This window comes from Phyllobates terribilis, unplaced genomic scaffold (assembly GCF_046119375.1).
Source record: "Phyllobates terribilis strain yellow unplaced genomic scaffold, ASM4611937v1 Scaffold_5__5_contigs__length_657084704, whole genome shotgun sequence".
NCBI lineage: Eukaryota > Metazoa > Chordata > Amphibia > Anura > Dendrobatidae > Phyllobates > Phyllobates terribilis.
Genome location: NW_027362765.1, coordinates 14928771 through 14951444, shown reverse-complemented (window position 1 = coordinate 14951444; position 22674 = coordinate 14928771). Strand labels below are relative to the sequence as shown.

The 22674-nt window shown below is 42.6% G+C and overlaps 1 protein-coding gene across 1 annotated transcript in view; it reads left to right on the top strand.

Annotated features, from left to right (window-relative positions):
* LOC141270836 (uncharacterized) overlaps positions 1-22284 on the top strand; it is a 175387-nt gene extending 153103 nt beyond the window's left edge. Inside the window, exons 13-14 of the mRNA XM_073680937.1 lie at positions 1588-1593; positions 14301-22284. Of these exons, the coding sequence (XP_073537038.1) occupies positions 1588-1593; positions 14301-14951 (657 nt within the window). The 3' untranslated portion in view covers positions 14952-22284. The remainder of the gene's footprint in view (positions 1-1587; positions 1594-14300) is intronic.
* Positions 22285-22674: the final 390 nt, after the last annotated feature.

The following is a 22674-nucleotide window of genomic DNA, read 5'->3' as shown; positions in this document are numbered from 1 at the left end:
TCAGTATACTGCACTTCCCTTTGGTTTAGATATAGCCCCGCACATTTTTACCAAGCTAGTGGCAGAGGTTATGGCCCATATAAGAGAAAGAGACATCTTAATAATCCCTTACCTTGATGATTTCCTGATAGTGGGGAACTACTTTGTCCAATGCGAGGCCCACCTTCAGGTAACTATTTCTGTCCTGGAAGGACTAGGTTGGTTTTTAAATCTGGAAAAATCTAGATTGACTCCATTAAAAGCTCAACAGTTTCTGGGGGTCATTTTAGATTCTGAAAGACAATTATGCTATTTATCAGAAGAAAAGATTGCAAAAATCCAGGGCTTGGTTAGACATTGTATGGATAGACCCTCTATGACACTCCATAAGGCCATGTCATTATTAGGGACCTTGACCTCGAGTTTTTCCACGGTGCGTTGGTCCCAACTTCACTCAAGGGCACTTCAATGGGACATATTGTATAACGATTCGATCCTAGGTGGACATATAGACCTGGAGTTTACCTTGGCCCCTCGCTCCTTACAATCCCTTCATTGGTGGTTAGTACACACTAATCTTTCTAGGGGGATCCCTTGGGAATTTAAGCCTACTGCAGTCTTGACTACAGATGCAAGTGCTACAGGTTGGGGAGCTCATTTTGAAGGTAACTTAGTTCAGGGGACCTGGTCAGAAAATGAGGTGCGGTTTTCCTCGAATGTTAAGGAACTTTTGGCGGTTGATTATGCGTTCAACAAGTTCCTTGTATATTTACAGGGCCAGGATGTCCGTATACTCTCGGACAATCAAGTCTCAGTAGCGTATATAAATCACCAAGGAGGAATCCGTTCAAGAGACTTAATGAGAAAAGCGGACAGACTTCTTCAGAATGCAGAGGATCATTGTCTCTCCCTTTCTGCTGTTCATCTAAGAGGGAAAGAAAACGTCACAGCAGATTTTGTCAGCCGTACTTCCATAAAAGAAGGAGAATGGTCCTTGAACCCTCAGATATTCTCCAGGATTGTGGCAATGTGGGGTCTTCCAACAGTGGACTTATTTGCAACAAAATCCAATCGAAAGGTGACAACATTTTATTCCCTAAACTCCAGGGAAAATCCCCTGGCAGTGGACGCCTTCATGGTTCCCTGGGAATTCCCTTTGGCGTATGCATTTCCTCCCTTGATCCTGCTCCCATCAGTTATACGGAAGATCAGGGCAGACAAAGCCAGAATAATTCTCATATGCCCCTTTTGGCCCAAAAGATCGTGGTTCCCTTGTCTCCGGAGAATGTCCATAACAGACCCTTGGGTTCTTCCGAAGATTCCGGGCCTTCTCACTCAGGGTCCAGTTTCCCATCCTCCAGCCTCAAATCTCCATTTAACGGCATGGAATTTGAAAGGGAGCTGTTAACCAGTAAAGGTTTCTCCACAGATGTAGTGAATACTCTCCTATGTAGCAGAAAACCCGTTACTACCCGCATTTATGCTAGGACCTGGAGAAAGTTTCTGTCCTTTTCAAAATTTAAACCAGAGGATGGGCCCCCTATTGGGAAAATACTAGAGTTTCTGCAGCGGGGTTTAGAACAGGGCCTTACCACTAGTACATTGAAGGTACAAGTTTCGGACTTGGGAGCTTTGTTTTCTTCCGATATAGCGGCTAATTATTGGGTAGCACGATTTATAAAAACTTCGTTTAGGTGTAGACCTATTATTAAATCTAAATCCTCTCCCTGGGATTTAAATCTAGTCCTAAATGCTTTGACTAACCCTCCCTTCGAGCCCCTGGATTTAGCCTCCCATAAAATTATTCTTCTCAGAACAGCCCTGTTAGTTGCCCTGACTTCAGCAAGGAGAGTAAGTGACATACAGGCTCTTTCTATATCCCCACCATTTACTCAAATTGTGGATGATAGAATTATATTAAAACCTGACCCAGCCTTTCTTCCAAAGGTAGTCTCTCGGTTCCATAGGACTCAGGAGATTAGTCTTCCAACTTCTTGTTTTCCCCCTAAAAATCAAAAAGAGGAGAAACTACACACTTTGGATGTCAGGAGGTGCGCACTTAAATACCTGGAGGTTTCACACAGTTTTAGGAAAGATAGTTCCCTATTCATATGCCATCAGGGGGCTAGGAAAGGTTATAAAGCCTCAAAATCTACAATTGCGAGATGGATTAGAGAGGCCATCGCCCTCGCCTACTCTTCAGGGGATAAGGAAGTACCGGAGGGGTTGAGAGCTCATTCCACCAGAGCAGTAGCAACCTCCTGGGCGGAGAAGACAGGGGTTTCCATTGAAGACATATGTAAGGCGGCCACCTGGTCTTCTCCCTCCACCTTCTATAGGCATTATAGATTGGATTTGGGTGTCTCTTCTGATCTCATCTTTGGGAGAAGGGTGCTTCAAGCTGTGGTCCCTCCCTAGTCTCCTTTCGTCTCTGTAATTCTCTTGTGGTGCTGTCATGGGAGTACGAATAAAGCCTTAGTTACTTACCGGTAACGGGATTTTTCGGAGCCCATGACAGCACCCTTATATTCCCTCCCTAAACTGGTGTTTTCACACTCCTGTAGAATTAATTTCCTTTGTTGCACCCTCAAGGGAAGTTAGTTAAAGTATTGGTTTAAAATGAATTTGTTGTGTTGTAATTATTCTTGGCGGTCTTCTCATGCTCTGTTAACTAAAATGAGGCGGGAGAGAGGTGCCGCCCTTTTTAACCTGTAGGTTTCCTGTCCTTGATGGGCGGATCCTCTCTCTCTCGTGGTGCTGTCATGGGCTCCGAAAAATCCCGTTACCGGTAAGTAACTAAGGCTTTTTTTTATACTATGGGCTTATGAACTAACAGGCAGATTGTTGCGAACTACCTAACTTTTATACCCAGTGCTGGCATAGGGCGGTCACAGACGGCTCCTGCCTGTGATTCTGCTGCTTCACATCAACAGAGCATCTCTTCTTTTTCCTGGCTGCTCTGCTGATGGGGACATCACTGCCAACGTCATGATGATCGACAGGGGGCTTCTCTCTGCAGAAGCCACTGAATCGCTGGCAGGAGTCATCTGTAACCACTTTCTGCCTGCAGAGATCTACGCTGTTAACTACCTGCCTGTTATTTCTTAGGCCCACAGTAAAATATTAATATAGTCCTTTAAAGTGAACTGTCATTTTACTTAGTATTATAATAATTTTTTGTTAAATATAGAATGGGCGCCGCTGATGAGAAGAGTAGTCTCATGAGCCGGCGCTTGTGCAGTGAAAGTAAAAAAAAAATAAAAAAATATTAAAATTAATATAGAATTATTTAAATAAGAATTAAAAAACACATTATACTCACACCTAATCGCCGATGGCTTTGTCCCCTGTAAAAAATACTCACCTTAATGCCTAATCCCCCATGCCCAAGTCGCCTGTATTAAAGAAAAAATTCTCACACAGCAGTGGTGCCATAAGTGAGGTCACCAGAGCTTATCAGCTGATTGAACTCCGGTGACCTCTCCCAGCAGCTCAGTGCTGTACACTGACACAGGAGTGATTATACTCCTGTGTCAGTGTATAGTCTGCTGTCTTGTAGAGCAGTCACATTAGTGACTGCTAATGTGACTGTCCTACAAATGATGGCTATGGGGCACTCGGGATTATGTTATCACAGCAGACAGGTGAGGGATATGTCTTTTTTTATAGGGGACAATGGCTTCAGCAGATTAGGCGTTAGGTGAGTATACAGTGTTTTTTATCTTTAAATAAATGATTAAAACCGTGCGGGCTTTATTTAAAATAAAAGTATTTTTTCAGGCCGTGTGTTTATTTCTAAACCTTACTATGGGGCTAATAATAGGGGCGTCTTCTAGACGCCTCTCCATTACAACCTGGGCTTCATGTCAGCTGCCAATACAAGGCTGACATGAACCCCAACCCTATTACTCCACTTGCCACCGCACCAGGACAAGTGGGAAGACCAGAGGTTAAGCGCCAGAATTACCGCATCTTATGGATTCCCCATTTCTGGGGCGGCTGAGAGCTGATGTTTTAAGCCTTGGAAGGGGGCCAATATCCATTGCCCCTTTCTAGTCTATTAATATCAGCCTGCAGTTGCCTGCCTAGCCTTTGCTGGTTATTAATTATAGGGGGGGGGGGCATGTCAATATTTTTTTGGGGGGTCCCCAATTTTAATAACTAGTAAAGGCGAAGTATAAAGCTGTGAGCCGATATTAATAGCCTGTGAAGCTCCAAGGGTATTACCCTTTTCCCAGGCTATAAATATCAGCCCCAGCTGTCCGCTTTCCCTCTGCTGCTTAATATAATTTAGGGGGATCCCACGCCATTTTTTTCTGAAATTCATGTATTAATAAATTACATGTACAGTAAGGTAAACACACAAAGCACTGATTACATATCTCACATATTTCTGTCCTATCCTTATATCTATGTATCTATTCATCCATCTCTATCGATCTATCCCTATATATGTAGATATAGATTAGATAGATATACAGATGGATAGATAGATATGTGAGTGAGATATATAATTAGTGATTTGTGTTTGTAGCTTACTGTACATGTAATTTATTAACCCCATTCTGATGTAGGGTATAATAATACGTACCTGCGCCCTGGGCCTTATTGACCAGGTACATATTATTATGCCGCGATCGGTGCCGGGTGTCAGCTGATTCTAACAGCTGACACCCAGTACTATGTGCCAGGAGCGGTCCCGTACCGCTCCCGGCACTTTAACCCCCAAAATGCTGCGATCGATCGCTGCATTTCCGGGGCAGGCAGAGGTAAGAGCGTCCCTCTAACCTTGGATTGGAGACCCTGCGCTGTGTGTGCGGGGTCCCGATCGTTGCCATGGTGACCGAAGTTGTCATGACAACATCCGGGTCACCATGCATCAGGAAGTTAGATAGATTGTGCACTGCGCATGGTCTATCCAACTTGTGCCAGTGCATAGCTGACAGCCTACATAGCATAAGGATGCTGCTGCATCCCTATGCTATACAAGCGATCAGCCTGCAAGAAATGAAAGTCCCATAGTGGGACAAAGTATAAAAGTGAAAGTGTCAGAAAGTGGGGGAAAAAAAAAGAAAAATATAAAATAAAAAAATAAAAAATATTGTACCTATAAATAAATAAATATTATAAAAAAAAAAAACAATAAAAGTACACATATTTGGTATCGCTGCGTCCGGAACAACCTGACCTATAAAACTGTCCCACTAGTTAACCCCTTAAGGCTATGATCACACATGTTGGGGGATTTTTACGCATCAAATCTGCAGCAAAACGGATCTCTGGGAGGAAATCAGCTGCGTTTTTTTTACTATTCTTCTGTCTCTATTTATGCATGTACATAAAGTTCTGTGAAAAAAATGAACCCCATTCTATTTTGCCATGAAAAACGCTGATGCAAATTTTGGTGCTTATTTACGCGTTACTTCCTATGGGTGAAAAAACGCTACAGGAAGTGACTTGCGGTGACGTCAGAGTTCACCACCGGTCATTGAGGCTGCGTTTCCAGCTGGGGCAATGAACTGCGGTGACCTCTGTGAGATCACTGCTAGCGGCCCGGCTGGGAACGCAGCCTCAATGACCGGCGGTGAACTCTGTGAGGTCACTGAGGCCGAGCTCGCAGCAGCTCATTCCTCAGTGGTTTTCAGCGAGGACTGTCACATCTTGGCACCATACAGGTTGAAAAGTATTTATCCCAGACTTGGATTACATCGTGGGACAGAACTTCAGATAGTTTTTATTTTTTATTTTTATTGTTTTCTTACAGGAAACGAGGGCATCGGGGATTAGGTGTTAGGTGAGTAAAACAGTGGTTGTTGTTATTTTTAAATAAAAAAAGTAAAACTGTGTGTGTGTGTGTGTGTGTGTGTGTGTGTTTTATTTCAAATAAAATAATTTATTCTGGGTTTTTGTATTTATTTAACAATTTGATTATAGGATTAGTAATGGATAGGCGTCTTATAGACGCCACATCGTTACTAACTCATGGGGTTGTCACCGGACAATGCAAAGGTGACATCAACCCCACTTACCACCATCATAAGGCAATGGGAAGAGCAGAGTTTAAGCACCAGAATTGCCGCATTTTATGGATGCGCCATTTCTGGGGCCACTAAGAGCCCCATCCCTGGCTAATAATATCAGCCCGCAGCTGTCTGCCTAGCCTTTACTGGTTAGATTTTATAGAGGGACCCCGACGTCAATTTTTTTCTGGGGGTCCCTCTGTAACCTAGCCATTAATAGCTAAGCAAACAGCTGTGAGCTGTTACTAATAGCCTGGGAACATCTTTGGCTAATGGCCCCTTTCCTTGGCTAGTAATATCAGTCCCCAGTGGTTGGCTTTCTCTCTGCTGGTTATGAATAATTCACGGGAGCCCACCCTGTTTTTTTTTTCTTATTAATTCTTGATTTTACACATAATGTACACTGTGGGTGATGAAGACAATTCTCATCATTGTCCCCTGCTCGCTCTGATCTCAGGAAGACCAGGCAACAATGATGCGAGCTGCACTCAGTACCCGGCACTTGGCACTCCGACTTTCAACAGTCCGGCACTAAATGTACCATGAGTCCCGGTGGCTTGAACTCGGGTAACCTTTCACTTCAGAGCCACCAGATCTCCCGGCAACTGTGAGGCCCCGAAAACTCATGGGAAACTTTGAGAGACGTTTAAAGTTCAATGGAGTTTCCAGCTGCTAAAACACCTGAAGGCTGTAAACTAAGGTTACCTTGGTTGTGTATTATACTGTACTTGTTAATAAATAAAAAAAAATAAATGAAAAAAATGGTGTGGGGTCCCCTGTAATTTTCATATCCAGAAGAGGGAAAGTCTACCACTGGGGGCTGATATTACTAGCCAGAGAAAGCTCAAATCGATCCCTGGCTATTAATAACAGCTCAAATCTGTTTGGTTAGACTTTACTGGCTAGGTTACAGGGGTACCCCAGAAAAAAATTGATGTAGGATCCTACTATAAAATCTAACCAGCAAAGGCTGATATGCAGGCTGATATTAAAGGAAATCTGTCACCACTTTGGAGTTATCAGACCTCTACTATGGGCATACAGGTTATAGAAAAGTAAATCTATACATACCTGTATGGCCCATAGTAGAGGTCTGATTGCAGAGAAAAGCGCTTTAATCAATTCTATGTTGTACTGTCTTGGCGTCCAGGGGACTACCTCTTGAAGCTCATCAAGAGAATGCCAAGAGTGTGCAAAACAGTCATCAAAGCAAAAGGTGGCTTCTTTGAAGAACCTAGAATATAAGACATATTTTCAGTTGTTTCACACTTTTTTGTTAAGTATATAATTCCACATGTGTTAATTCATAGTTTTGATGCCTTCAGTGTGAATGTACAATTTTCGTAGTCACGATAATACAGAAAAATCTTTAAATCAGAAGGTGTGTCAAACCTTTTGGTCTGTACTGTATATATTTCTGGTTAGCCAATAAAGGTATCAATCCGAGAATACTTTTGTCATTTTTGGCATAAAAGTATTTACATCGATGCAGAAAAAATAATTTATTGTGCAAAACAATCCAGTTTGTTGCCGATATATGTTAACGTTTCGACCTATTTATTGGCCTTCTTCAGAACTATAAACAAAGTATATTATTATATAATTACAATATAGTCATATGGCGATGTAATACAATAAAGAGCTAAATCAAGAGATTGCCCATCATATAACTATGAAAGAAAGACAGGTGCAGACATATAAGATTACCCAGGGATTGTTAGCAAAAAACATGCATCAGGAAGTCCTGTATGGCGCTATGAGGAAAAGCACCAACGTGCTAGGAGAAAGGCGCTAATGTCTGTGTGAGCCCCGGGTTTTCATATGGTCAGTGTAATGAGACAAGGACCTGCCAATTGGCCACTTCCTGTTTTCATTAGTTGCAATGTAATCTGAGCAAAAGGACCTTCGTGACTCTCTTCCGGTCATGTGATCAGGTCACATGATCGCGAACCCGGAAGTAACAAGCACAAATGTGTATGTCGCCACCCGGTGTCATGTTATCGGATCTGCACTAACCCAGATCCAAATAGAAAAGAAAAAAATAGGTATAAAGGCAGTTAAAATGAGTGGTGAATAAAAATATATATATATAGATATAGATATATATATATATATAAATTTATTTGAATCACAACTGTTAAGAAAGTGTGGACCTCTGGCTAGCAATGGTATTAGTCTTATGAGAGTCTAATGGCATGAGAAATATGGTAACACAGGTTTCAGGATAAACTAGACCAAGGGGAAAAGGGAGAAAAAATATAATGATAAATAATTTAGGGAAATATACCGATCACTGCCCAATGTACAGGGTGGGCCATTTATATGGATACACCTAAATAAAATGGGAATGGTTGGTGATATCAACTTCTTGTTTGTGGCACATTAGTATATAGGAGGGGGAAAATTTTTCCAGATGGGTGGCTGCCATTTTGAAGTCAGCCATTCTGGATCCAACTTTATTTTTTTCAATGGGAAGAGGGTCATGTGACACATCAAACTTATTGAGAATTTCATAAGAAAAACAATGGCGCACTTGGTTTTAACGTAACTTTACTCTTTCATGACTTATTTACAAGTTTATGACCCCTTATAAAATGTGTTCAAAGTGCTGCCCATTGTGTTGGATTGTCAATGCAACCCTCTTCTCCCACTCTTGACACACTGATAGCACCACCGCAGAAGAAATGCTAGCACAGGCTTCCAGTATCCGTTGTTTCAGATGCTGCACATCTCGTATCTTCACAGCGTAGACAATTGCCTTCAGATGACCCCAAAGATAAAAGTCTAAGGGGTCAGATCGGGAGACCTTGGTGGCCATTCAACTGGCCCACGACGACCAATCCACTTTCCAGGAAACTGTTCATGTAGGAATGCTCGGACCTGACACCCGTAATGTGGTGGTGCACCATCTTGTTGGAAAAACTCAGGGAACGTGCCACCTTCACTGCATAAAGAGTGCAACACATCATCATGTAGCAATTTCAGAGATGCAGAGCATACTCATTTGGTACATGTTCCAACAAGATGGTGCACCACCACACTATGGGTGTCAGGTCCGAGCATTCCTACATGAACAGTTTCCCGGAAAGTGGATTGGTCGTCGTGGGCCAGATGAACGAGATGTTTGTAGTTCTGAAGAAGGCCAATAAATAGGCTGAAACGGTAACATATATTGGCAACAAACTGGATAGTTTTGCACAATAAATTTATTTTTTCTGCCTCTCCATTACTAACCCGTGGGTTGATGTCACCGAACAATACAAAGGTGATATCAACCCCAAAAATATTACCCCACTTGCCACCACCACAGGGCAGTAGTCTCACTCACATATTTCTATCTATCACATATCTGTCTATCCATATATCTATCTAGCACATATATATCCATATAGCTATCTATCCACATATCTATCTATTTTTCTATCCATATATCTATTTATCTGTATATCTACCTAATAAATATAATATATATCTAGCTATTGAACCTGTTCTACGCCCGGGTGGCAAGTACTTTTATTGGTATATGGTCTCCTGTCCCCACCATCCTATCCTGGTATGCATGGCACCCCTCACCCCCAATCCTGGTATGCATGGCACCCCTCACCCCCAATCCTGGTATGCATGGCACCCCTCACCCCCAATCCTGGTATGCATGGCACCCCTCACCCCCCAATCCTGGTATGCATGACACCCCTCACCCCCCAATCCTGGTATGCATGACACCCCTCACCCCCCAATCCTGGTATGCATGACACCCCTCACCCCCAATCCTGGTATGCATGGCACCCCTCACCCCCAATCCTGGTATGCATGGCACCCCTCATCCCCAATCCCGGTATACATGGCTCCCTCATCCCCAACCCCGGTATGCATGGCTCCCCTCATCCCTATCCTGGTATGTATGGTTCCCCTCATTCCTATCCTGGTATGTATGGTACCCAACATCCCTATTCTAGTATGTATGGTACCCCTCAGCCTGGAATGCATGGCACCCAATCCCTCATCCTGGTATGCATGACACCCCATCCCTCATCCTGGTATGCATGGTACCCCGCATTCCTATCCTGGTATGTAGGTACCCCTCATCTCTATTCTGGTATGCATGGCACTCCTCATCCCTATCCTGATATGCATGGGCCCCTCATCCCCAATCCTGGTATACATGGTACCCCTCATCACCCAATAATGGTATGCGTGGTACTCCTCATCTCCCAATCCTGGTATGCATGGTCCCCTCACCCCACAATCCTGGTATGCATGGCCCCCTCACCCCTCAATCCTGGTATGCATGATCCCCTCACCCCCTCAATCCTGGTATGCATGGTCCCCTCACCCCTCAATCCTGGTATGCGTGGTCCCCTCACCCCACAATCCTGGTATGTGTGGCCCCCTCATCCCTTTCCCTCTGTACACACATACAAAAAAAATAAACAGTTATACTCACCTTTCTTCTCTGTGCTCCAGCTCTTCTGTGTCCTGTTCTGCAGGAGGCCGGGGGAGGAGTGCAGCGCCGGAGCACCGCGCTGTCCGGCGCCATTTTGCTAAAGACACACTGCAAATGTGTCTTCAATAAAATGGCGCCGGATAGCGCTATGCGCATGCGCCGATCCGACGCCTCACTCCTGCCCTGGTCTCCGGCGAAGAGAGAGGCGCTGCGGCAACGCTCCTCCTGGTCAGGTAAGTATGGCGCCGGACATCGCAGTATGCATTCAGTGTCTACGCATACTGCGATCTCTGGCGCCATACACTCCTCTTACCTGTAACGGCTGGATGCGGTCTTCTGTCTGGAGCCAGACTGCGCGTCACGCATGCGCAGTCTATAAAGGCTTCAGGCAGAGACACGCTTAGCCGATTATATTATAGATATATAATATTGATGGATGGATAGATGGATTCATAGATGGATAGAAGGATAAATAGAAATATGTGAGTGAGATATATAATCAGTGCTTTGCAGGTGTACTTTATTGTACATGTAATTTATTAATAAATGATTACATTTCTGAAAAAAATGGTGTGGGATCCCCCTAAATTTTAATAAGCAGCAGAGGGAAAGCAGATGGCTGGGGCTGATGTTTAAAGCCTGGGAAGAGGGTAATACCCATGGAGATTCCTACGCTCTTCATATCTGCCCACAGGTGTACACATAGCCTTTCCTGGGTATTAAAATGGGGGACCCCCCAAAAAATTTGACGGGAGGCCCCCTATAATTAATAACTAGCAAAGGCTAGGCAGATATCTGCGGGCTGATATTAATAGTCTAGAAAGGGGCCATGGATATTGGCCCCCTTCCAAGGCTAAAAACATCAGCTCTCTGCTGGCCCAGAAAAGGCACATTCATAAGATGCACCAATTCTGGAGCATAGCCTCCGCTCTTCTTACTTGCCCTGGTGCGCTGGCAAGTGAGGTAATAGGGTTGGGTAATAGGGTTCATGTCAGCCTTGTATTGGCAGCTGACATGAAGCCCAGTTTAGTAATGGAGAGGCGTCTAAAAAAAAGCACCCATTGCTAGCCCTATAGTAAGGTTTAGAAATAAACACACGGCCTGAAAAAAATCCTTTTATTTAAAAAAAACACATATCCTTCACCTGTCCGTTGTGATGACATAATCCCGACTGTCTCACGGCGATCATTTATAGGACAGTCACATAAGCAGTCACTGATGTGACTGCTCTACAAGACAGCAGGCTATACACTGACACAGGAGTGTAATCACTGCTGTGTCAGTGTACAGCGCTGAGCTGCTGGAGAGAGGTCACCGGAGTTCAATCAGCTGATAAGCTCCGGTGACCTCACTTATGGCACCACTGCTGTGTGAGAATTTTCTCACGTGACAGTGCAGTAAGTGAGGTCACATGAGCTCATCAGCTGATGAACTCGTGTGACCTCTCTCCTGGCAGCTCAGCGCTGTACACTGCGGGAACGATGAAGCTCCTGTCAGTGTATTGCCGGCTGCTGAAGAGAGCGGTCACATCTCACAATGTGGCTGTCCTATTTATGAGATCTGCATGGGACACTCGGGATTACTGCGGATAGGTGAGGATTATGATGGTTTATTAGTTTTTCTTTATTACAGGTGACATGGGCATCGGGGATTAGCGTTAAGGTATATGGTCTTTTTTCTCTTTTTTTTTACAGAGGACAAGGCCATCTCATTAGGTGTAGGTGAGAATAATGTGTTTTTTATTTAAATAATTATTTATTAGTTTTAACTTTTTTTTTTTTTACTTTCACTGCACAAGCACTGGCTTATGAGACTACTTTTCTCATCAGCAGCGCTTGCGATCACTGTTAACAATGAGAGCGGCTACCGAATGATGGGAGAAGTAGTCCCATCAGCCGGCGCCTGTGACCCGCAGTAAGCTTTTTACTGTGGGTCACAGTGACAGCTGCGGGATCACGCTGATATTTGAAGGCGTGATCCGCAAGTGCTTTGACCGACGGTAACTAACTCAGATGACAGCGTTGGAAAATACTGATCTTTCGGTTCGTGCTCGACTTTTGCAGATTTTGAGAAAAACCGCTCGGGGGTCCGAGCACGAATCCAAATATGCAATGTTCATGCCGAATTTGAAATTGGCGAATGCTTTCCGAACAGGTTCGCTCATCTCTTCTCATTACCCTTTAACCCCTTTACATGGATCTAGATTTACACAAAGACCCCTAAGCTTGGGCCCTGATGTTACTTGCTGTTCTTTCTGTGGAGTGAGATGGCAAGAATATTAGTCAGGTAACCGAATCAGAACCAGGAGAGCAGAGAAAATACGAAATCAGAACACGCAAAAGTAGTCAGTAAACAGGCCAGGGTCACAACAGGAAACAAATACACAAGCCGGAAGCTGAGCACAGAGGACTGAACCAGAGGAGAACAAGGCTGTATCTGGCAGCTTCCGGCAATATGCTTCCAGCTTTATTAGAGTGCGGTGTTTTCCAATTGGCTGAAGCAGGGAGCAGATTACTCCAGCTGGACAGCACACACACCCACACTGCCAGACTGGACGGTACTACAGATCCCAGGAACCCTAATCTTAGTGGCTGGACAGAGCCTGAACCGCCCAGAGCTTCTGGTTCCGACATCTCCTCCATCACCAGCGCCGCCTGCAGAATGAATAAGGCGGCACCTGGTCGCAGAAGCAGACGTCTCAGGAGCAGATCCCAGAAGAGATGGGATACACTATTTACTGAAGCCCTAATATAACAAAAAGTAAAAAAACCAGAGCAGTAGAAATCCCCCTTAAAGTGACTCCATTTTGGAAATTATAACCCTGAATAAATTAAATCTTTAAAGGTAGTGAATATTTTGACTCCACAAGCACTTTCTGGAAGTTAGCACGCAGTGGATGTTAGAGATAGAAAATTGAATATATGTCATTTTATTGCCCAACACATAGTGCCCAGATTCTGCTCCAGGTGACACACACAGTAAATTAAGCGGGTTCTTCTCACTATAATAATGCCAAATACATGGATGCTAAATGTGGTTTGGGTACACTGCAAGACTCAGAAGCGAGGGGGAGATTTGACTTTGCGAAAGCGGTTATTGTTGGATTGCTTTATGGAAGCCATGTTGTTTTTCAATAGACTTTGAGCCACTACTGTGGAAACCTGTTTTTCGACTGACAGATGATGGACTGGAGTGGGGTCTTGTTTTTTGTGAGAGGAGTAGAAGTTTTTATTGGTATTATTTTCGTCTACATAACATTGTTTGGTAGCTTTTTATTCCATATTTGGGATGAAGAATGAACAAGCTGTTGAACACTGGTTCATCCTATGAGTTTTTCTATTAAATTGTGAACTGTCATTGTCTTGGTGAATAATTCAATATTTTTACGTAACTTGCCATTTTCATGGACAGTTTAAGTAGAAATGCTCAAAAATATAAGTCAAGAATATTTTATTCTAAAATAGTAATTGGTTTTATTCTTAGCAGATGACTGTACCAGGAGATCAGAGGGACAGCTGACATCTTCAATTTTTAAATCAGATGATCTTGAGATCCCACAGGATACAACTGAAGTGAATGCCATTACTCCAGATACACCATTATCCCTTCACTGCAAAGATCTATCATCTGATCCTATGAAACAGGTCCTGTCTTCTGATTCATTACCGACTACTAAGGAAAATCATAGTCTCAAAATAAACATTAAAAAACAAACTGTTCCTAAATCAAAGAAGCCATTTTCACGTTCAGAATATGGAAATGGTTTTCCCCTTGAAAAGTTTTTTCTTAAAGATCAAAAAATTCCCACAGCAGAGAATACATTTTTTTGTTCCATGTGTAGGAAATGTTTTAACCAGAAATCAGATCTTGTCAGACACCAGAGAACTCACACAGGGAAAAAGCCATTTTCATGTTCAGAATGTGAGAAATGTTTTAACCAGAAATCAGGTTTTGTTAAGCACCAGAGAATCCACACAGGGGAGAAGCCTTTTTCATGTTCGGAATGTGGGAAATGTTTTACAGATAAATCAAATCTTACCAAACATCAGAGAACTCACACAGGAGAGAAGCCTTTTTCATGTTCAGAATGTGGGAAATGTTTTACAGAGAAATCAAGTCTTATCAAACATCAGAGAACTCACACAGTAGAGAAGCCTTTTTCATGTTCAGAATGTGTAAAATGTTTTACACATAAATCAAATTTTGTTAAGCACCAAAGGACTCACACAGGCGTAAAGCCTTTTTCATGTTCAGAATGTGGGAAATGTTTTACAGAGAAATCAAATCTTATCAAACATCAGATAACTCACAAAGGGGAGAAGCCTTTTTCATGTTCAGAATGTGAAAAATGTTTTACAGAGAAATCAAGTCTTATCAGACATCAGAGAACTCACACAGGAGAGAAGCCTTTTTTATGTTCAGAATGTGGGAAATCTTTTACAGAGAAATCAAGTCTTCTCAAACATCTGAGAACTCACACAGTAGATAAGCCTTTTTCATGTTTATAATGTGGGAAATATTTTAATCAGAAATTGATTTTTGTTGTACATCAATGAACTCACACAGAGGAGATGCCATGTTCCTGTTCAGAACGTGGGAAACGTTTTGTGAAGAAATCATTTCTTCTTAGTTACCAGAGAAGTCACACAGTTCAGAAGCCTTTTTAAGGTTTTTAATGCGGGAATTGTTTTGCTTGGAAATCAACTCTTAATTTACTGGTTTTCCCCAATAGAAGATCCAGCTTGGCTAGACTTAGAACTCTTTTTTTTTAAACAATGTGTTTATTGAATTTTGCACAAAAATCAGAACATACAATCTATAGGGCCAACAGATGCCCAAAACTGTTCCCCAACCTCTGGGCTTACAAAATGTACAAAATGAACAGTATAAAAATAAAATAAAAGGAAAATACATATACATAAAAGAAAACAAAAGAAAAAAGAATGGATTAATTACATTCATTTCTCCATATATTAGATGGTTGTGAGAAATAATTTATATCCGTAAGTGCTGTGAATGTCGCATGGCTCCTATTTACACTATTGCAAGATCGGAGGTGCAAGTTAGGGAGAGGGGCCCAGAATCGTCCCGCGCATCACCCAAACTCATAATGGCACACAAAATATCCCGCTTCCTCAACGTTCCCCATGTATAGACAATGGGCTGTTTAACCAAGATTCCCATATTTGATCAGTTTTCTTCTTTGCCTTGAGTGTGTGTGCCAGAGCCCTTTCATATTCACAGTTCGTGTTCAGTCTGGTCACTATCTCCCCCACCGTAGGGATGCCCACTCCTTTCCATTTAGCCGCGATAGCTGATCTAACTGCGATCAGAATATGTGACAAAATTCCTCTAATTTCCCAGGGGACATCCATTAATCCTATATTGAAGTATTCCCATACTAGGTGTTATCTCTAGGTGAGTCCCCAGTACATCCTATATCAAACTATCCAATGCCCCCCATAGTAATTGAAGTTTTGGACAAAACCACCACATGTGGCCCAACGAGCCTTCCCCATTGCATCCTCTCCAACATAAAGATGATGATTCAGCCCCGAAGTGTAACATCTGTGCCGGGTAGTAGTACCATCTCATGTGCGTCTTTTTAAGCTGCTCTAGGTGGTTTAAACACGACGAAACTCGCTGGACCTCATCCAAACCATCCCGCCAGTCCTGAGGGTCCGTCAAAATTCCTAGATCCCGTTCCCAACGAGTCATATACGTCAATTTATCGTCCAGATCTGGATCGTTTAAAGCCCTATAAAGTATAGAAACCCCCTTAGAACCGGTCTTAGAGTGGAGAAAGTAACCCATAGTTCTTTTATCCTTAGGTAGAATAAAAAAGGGGGATGTCTGAGTAGAGTGGAGTAAATGCCTTATTTGCAAATACTGGTAAAACAAGGGCCGTAGATCCGGGAATCTCATAACTAGTTTATCAAAAGGAATTATTACATTGTCCTCCAACAGGTCTGCTAGCGATTGAACTCCAGCTGTCACCCAACGTTGCAGGTTAATATATGGAATATGATATTCTAGAGCTCTAAAGAGATCTCAGTCCTGGGGAGTTTCAGCAGTTTGGATGCCAAATTCCTCCAACAAAGCATAGTAGCCTCCGATGTTGGTAACTCGGCGACCATAGTGCTTCACTTAACTACTTCTGTCTCCAATATCAATCTGGTAGAATGGTTTCGGGTAAGTAAGGACTCTATTTGCAACCATTTGTGGCCTCTGTCCATGTTCCACCAGTCCCTGATTCCCGTCAAGACTGCCGCTCTATAGTAGGCTATGAGATTGGGCATGCCCATCCCTCCCATGTCATATCATATGGATAATACAGAAGTCTACTAGACACCCTCGGTCTCCTATTGTCCCAAACGTAATTATTAGCCAGTCTTTGAAGGGTATTTATAATTTTAGAAGGGATTTTAATTGGGATACACCTAAAATAGTATAAAATTTTTGGAAGGAACTTCATTTTAAAAATATTTATCCTGGCTATCCACGATGCAACAACGTTTTGTAATACCGCCAGCTCCTCCCGCACTGTATTTATCAGTCTAGTAAAATTTACTTCCACCAATTGTTTTGAAAGGGTTAAGGTGATACCCAAATACGTCATTCCTTCCTGCACCCACTGAAAAGGGTATGCCCCTTCTAGTCTTTGCCTAAGTGACAATGGAACAAGAATCGGCAGGACAACCGTCTTAGCTGCATTCAGTTTATAATACGAGATGTTTGTAAACGTTTTGAGATTGGACATAATGGCAGAGAAGGACCTGTCCAGATCAGTGCACGGGATAACCACATCGTCTGCATATAGACCGATTTCGTGGGAGTCCTCCCCCCAACCGAGATGCCCGAAATCTCTGAGTTCTTTCTAATCTCTTCAGCCAAGGGCTCCATACATAAAGCAAATATGACTGGAGATAAGGGGCAGCCCGGCCGTGTCCCATTTGTTATGGGGAAGGATTCAGAGAGGAAACCAGACATCAAAACCTTAGCGGAAGGAGTGGAGTACAATGCGTTAATCGCAGACAGAATAGGTCCTTTTAGTCCAAATTTAAGCAAAACACTTTTAAGGTATCCCCAGTGCACCCTATCAAACGCTTTCTCAGCATCTAGCGACAGGAGTGCACTGAGGAGGCCGCTCAACTCTGCCACTCTGATCAGATCCAACATCCTCCTCGTACCATCTTTAGCTTCCCTACCAGCTACAAAACCAACTTGATCCGAGGATATCAGGGAAGGAACGACACGATTTAGTCTAACAGCCAAGAGCTTGGTAAAGATCTTTACATCACTATTCAAAAGTGCTATTGGTCTAAAATTACCTGGAGAATCAGGGGTCTTTCCAGGCTTAGGCAATGTGACGATCGTAGCCTCCAAATTAGGTACTGCTACCTTTCCCGAGTCTCTCCAGGTATTGTATAACCTGATAAGGTAAGAATTTTTGGAAACCACGATAGTACTCGTTAGCTATGCCGTCTGGGCCAGGGGTCTTATGACATTTGGATGAATCAATAACATCTTTCAGTTCTACTTCTGTGAAGGGGGCATTCAATAATTGTAACTGTTCCCAGGAAACCTTCGGGAGCTTCAAATCACTCAAATATTGATCAATATCTGACTGTTGTGGCTGTGGGGTATCAACATCATCTTTTAAGTTATATAAAGATTTATAGTATTCAGCAAAGACTGCAGCTATGTCCTTCGGACTTCTGGCTATCAACCCTTTCGAGTTCCGTAGATGATCTGTTCTGGATTTAGCCGCCCTTTTCTTGACCCGCCTGGCCAAAACGGCTCCCGGCCTATCTCCCATGGCGTAGTGACTAAGTTGGAACTTGCGGAGGTTATATTCATATACTGCCAGCAGATCAGAGCGCAGTTTAAATCTGAGCTGATATATGGCCTCAGTGGTAGCCGGGGAGGGGGAGGTTTTATTTAATATTTCTAGCTTTTTCAACTCAGTCAGGAGGTCAGTCCTGTGTTGCTCCCTCTTTCTTTTCAATTGTGATGCTTGTTGTAAGAAGACTCCCCGTATCACTGCTTTGTGCGCTGTCCATAAAGTCTCGTCGGAAACTGTGCCATTGTCGTTTAATTCAAAATAAGGTGTCAATTCTGCTGTTGCTTTTGTCATTATAGAGTCATTCAATAATAGAGAGGTGTTTAGTCGCCAGTGTGGTGTTGGGTTGAATTGGTGCGCAAGATGTACACGTAGGTAGATCGGTGCGTGGTCAGACCACGTAATCGTTCTAACCTCCGCAGATATATATCTATTGAGAGCTCTATTGTCTACTAGGAATAAGTCAATCCTACTATGTGACCCATGTCGGAGAGAATGAAAAGTATAGTCCCTTTCACTGGCATCTCCAAAAATCGTGCAGACCAAATTCATGGACCAACTTGCCCAATTCTCTCCGAGGGCGACCCGATCTAGATGAGCAGTCTAAAGTACCATCCATTGGCATGTTAAAATCCCCGCATACAATAACCTCCCCTTGTTTAAGTGTTGAAATGGTAGAGTGGACTTTTCGCACAAATGGGAGCTGGGCAGAATTTGGGGCGTATAGTGCTGAAATCGTATGAGGGGTCCCATTCAATGTACACACCAACACCAAGTATCTACCCATGGGGTCTGTACACATCTGAATGTTCTGGAAGGCCACCGAATTTTTTATCATAATACAGATTCCTGCTGTCTTAGTCTCGGCATTTGCAAAGAATATATGGGGGAATTGTGCCTGATGCAATCTATGATTATCAGCTGCCAATAAATGCGTCTCTTGCAGACACACAATGTCTGCCTTCGATTTCCTCACCTACCTCCACAACATAGAGTGTTTGGCAGGTGAATTTAACCCTTTCACATTCAACGAGAGAAATTGTATACTCATAATTGCACATAAAGGAGGAAATTGTTATGAGCCGCATACAAAAATCCAATTTTTCTCTCCCCCCTCCCCCACCCCAACTTCCCCCCACACCACCCCTCATGAGCCATTCACTGAAAAAAGCACATATGTTCTTAGAACGATCAGCAGTTACGTCAATAGAGGAAATATACCTCAAGTTAAATTGGAAAAAAAAAACACAGATAAAAAACAGTAAAAAGAAAGAAAAAACACAACGGAAAAAAGTCCGCAGAAAAAAACATAGAGAAAACTTCAGTCAAAAAAGTAAATTCTTCAGACATAAATCTGACCACGGGGTCCTGTGAGATTTTCCAATCTCGCTGTCACTCAGCAAGATTTCTCACAGTCCAGAGGATCACCAACCAGACGGCTTCCGCCGAGCAACAGAACCGTCAGTCAATAAGCCAAAAGGCACTCAGAGTTCAGAAAAGAACAAAGGGAAAAAAAGGTCAGCAATCCTCTAACAGCTCCATCTCAGCCAGGATAGCGTCCTCGCCTCTCTTTCAGGTCGATACCCATTCCTGCGCAATTTTCTTGCCTTTAGCAGGTTGTCTAGGAGCATAGGCAATCTTCCAGGATGCCAATTTCTCTTCCGCTTGTTTAGGGGTAAAACACGCTACCACGCCACTGTGACGGAGTATTAGTAGTTTTACTGGGTTGAATCCCCATGTATACCGTATGCCGGCCTCTCTCAATGCCCTGCACACATGGGCAAATTCTCTTCTCTTTGCCAGGGTAGCCGCAGAAAGGTCTGGGAAGACCTGCAGATTTTGAAATTCCTCAGGCAGCCTGGGGGTTTTCCTTAGTTGGTATAGGAACATGTCCTTCGTAGTGAAGAAATGAATACGTGCCAAGGTATCTCTAGGCAGGGTAGGGTCTACGTGTCTGGGCTTCTGTGTTCTATGAATCCTGTCCACCAGTAATTCATTAGGGTCAACCTCAGGTAATACAGCCACCAAGAAGCGTCACATGAACTCAGAGAGATCCTTATCTGGCACTTCTTCAGGGATTCCCCTAAGCCTCACATTGTTACGTCTGGATCTATCTTCTAAGTCATAAACTTTGTCAGTGACCCGAGTCATTTCTTCCCTGAGTGCCTCATTTTCATCTACCAAGGCATTGATTGTTCTGGCATATTCTTCCATCTTGTTTTCAATGTGGGAAGTGCGATCCCCAATGGAAGTAATCTCCCCTTTTATCTCCTGAAACATTGCCTGCATATCTTCCCTCATGGAGGAGCGAATTGCAGCCCGCAATTCTTGCATATCTGCCCTTGTCATTGGTGCTGTGGGCTCATTATCCCTGCTGCTGTGTTTCACATTCTCTGCTTCCCCTCCCCCTGAGCTTCTGGAGGAGTGTGAAGAAGTTGCAGGGGAAGCAGGTGCCATCTTACTCACTGTTCTTGTTGTTTGTCCCCTCTGGAAGAAAGCCTCCAATCTCGCCGGGGATCCTCTTTTTTGGGACCTTCCCCTGGTCATCATGGGCCCTGGGTGTTCTGCCGCCACCGGGTGTTAGGTAATAGGCTGTAGGACGATGCTGTGTGCTGCTTTGTGCTAGTTTTAATCCTGGCTGGCTGGAGCTATGCAGTTAAGCTGCTGCCACCTTGTCTTGCAGGCCACACCCCCTAAGAACTCTTTTTGAATAATAGCTTGCATCCTAGAGAACTTCTCCTCAAATGTATTTTGTTTAATTCCCATCAGAACATCTCTCATCCCATTTTCCAGGCAATAATTTATGCTTGGAAAAAATTGTCGAAGCCAAGAAGAGGAACGAACAAATTTTCTTACCTTAGAAACATTTCTTTATCTATGATAGCCTCTATATATAAAATTAGCATTCCTAATTCATGGTTGACACAAGGTATTAAAAGACTAATAGACTTCTTTGATGGGACAAATTTTATCCCTTTCTCAAATTTAAAGGAAAAATTTAATTTAAAAGCAACAGACTTTTTGCACTATTGGTAAGTTTTTTTTAAAAAATAATCCTTTATGTTCGGATGCCTCATCTAATTTGATCAACAATTTTAACCACAAAATGTTCTGGAGCTTGAAATATATTTATGACTATTTTAACAATGATTCTGAAATATTTAAAAACTCATATATGTTGAAATGGGAATCTGTCCTGGGTAAATCCTTCCAATCAGAAGAATGGGAAAATGCTATAGCATACACTTATTCATCTAACATCTCAATGTCCCTACATGAATCTTATTTCAAATTATTTTCCAGATGGTATTACACCCCATTAAGACTATCACACATTAACTCAGACATACAACCTAAATGCTGGAGGAATTGTGGTTCAGATGGAGATTTATTTCACATCTTCTGGAATTGCCCAAAAAATTAAAAACTTATTCACTCAAGTATTTGAACTCATCAAAGAAATTTCTCATAATAGGGTAATTATCACTCCTCAATTAGTATTCTATAGGAATGGAAAATGTTGACTCCTCACTTAGATCTATATTAATTCACATTTTCTTGGTCGTCAAGAATGCCATGGCATTTCATTGGAAGAGCATTGATCTTCCACTTTACTCAGATATTATAGAGAGAATCAAAATACATAGAACTTATGAATTTAAATTTACTGTAGCGAATAATTGCTATAACAGATATGCAAAAAAGTGGGCTCGCTGGTTGGAAATTATCCAATAGTCAATTATTGTGTTAAGTTCGAAATAAAAACAAAACCTATTACTTGATAGGTTAACTTCATTATTCAATTCGTTCTAAACAATTCAATAAATGACATATATACTATTCTTGTTAATTGTTGATTTATAATATGTCACTTGTTAACCTTGTATACTGAATTCTTCTTGTGCTTGTTGGTTTGTATTATTTTTCCTTTTCCCAACCCTTTGTTTCCCGTCCCTATTTTCCCTATGATTTAAAATTTACCAATAAAAATTATTGAAACAGGAAATCAACTCTTAATAAACATTAGAGAACGCATGGGAGAAGCTTTTTTTTATGTTCAAAATGTTGGAAATGTTTTAAATGAAAATTTGATCTTCTTAAAGGGGGTTGTCCACTATTAGGACAATCCCTTGTCATTCCTCATGTTTTGCCTCGTTAAAATAAAAACACTCATACTCCAATCCCGTGCCAGTGCTGTTTCAGGGGCTCATGTGAGGTTGTTACATCACACGATCCCTGCAACCAATCATTGCCGACTTCACTGTCCCCGCCTTTGGATGTATTGAACATCAATAGAAAGTAAGGGCTGCTTCCGCTCTCCGACTTCCTCATGATGTTTGATTTGTCCGAATGTGGGGATAGTGATGCCATCACTGATTGGATGCAGG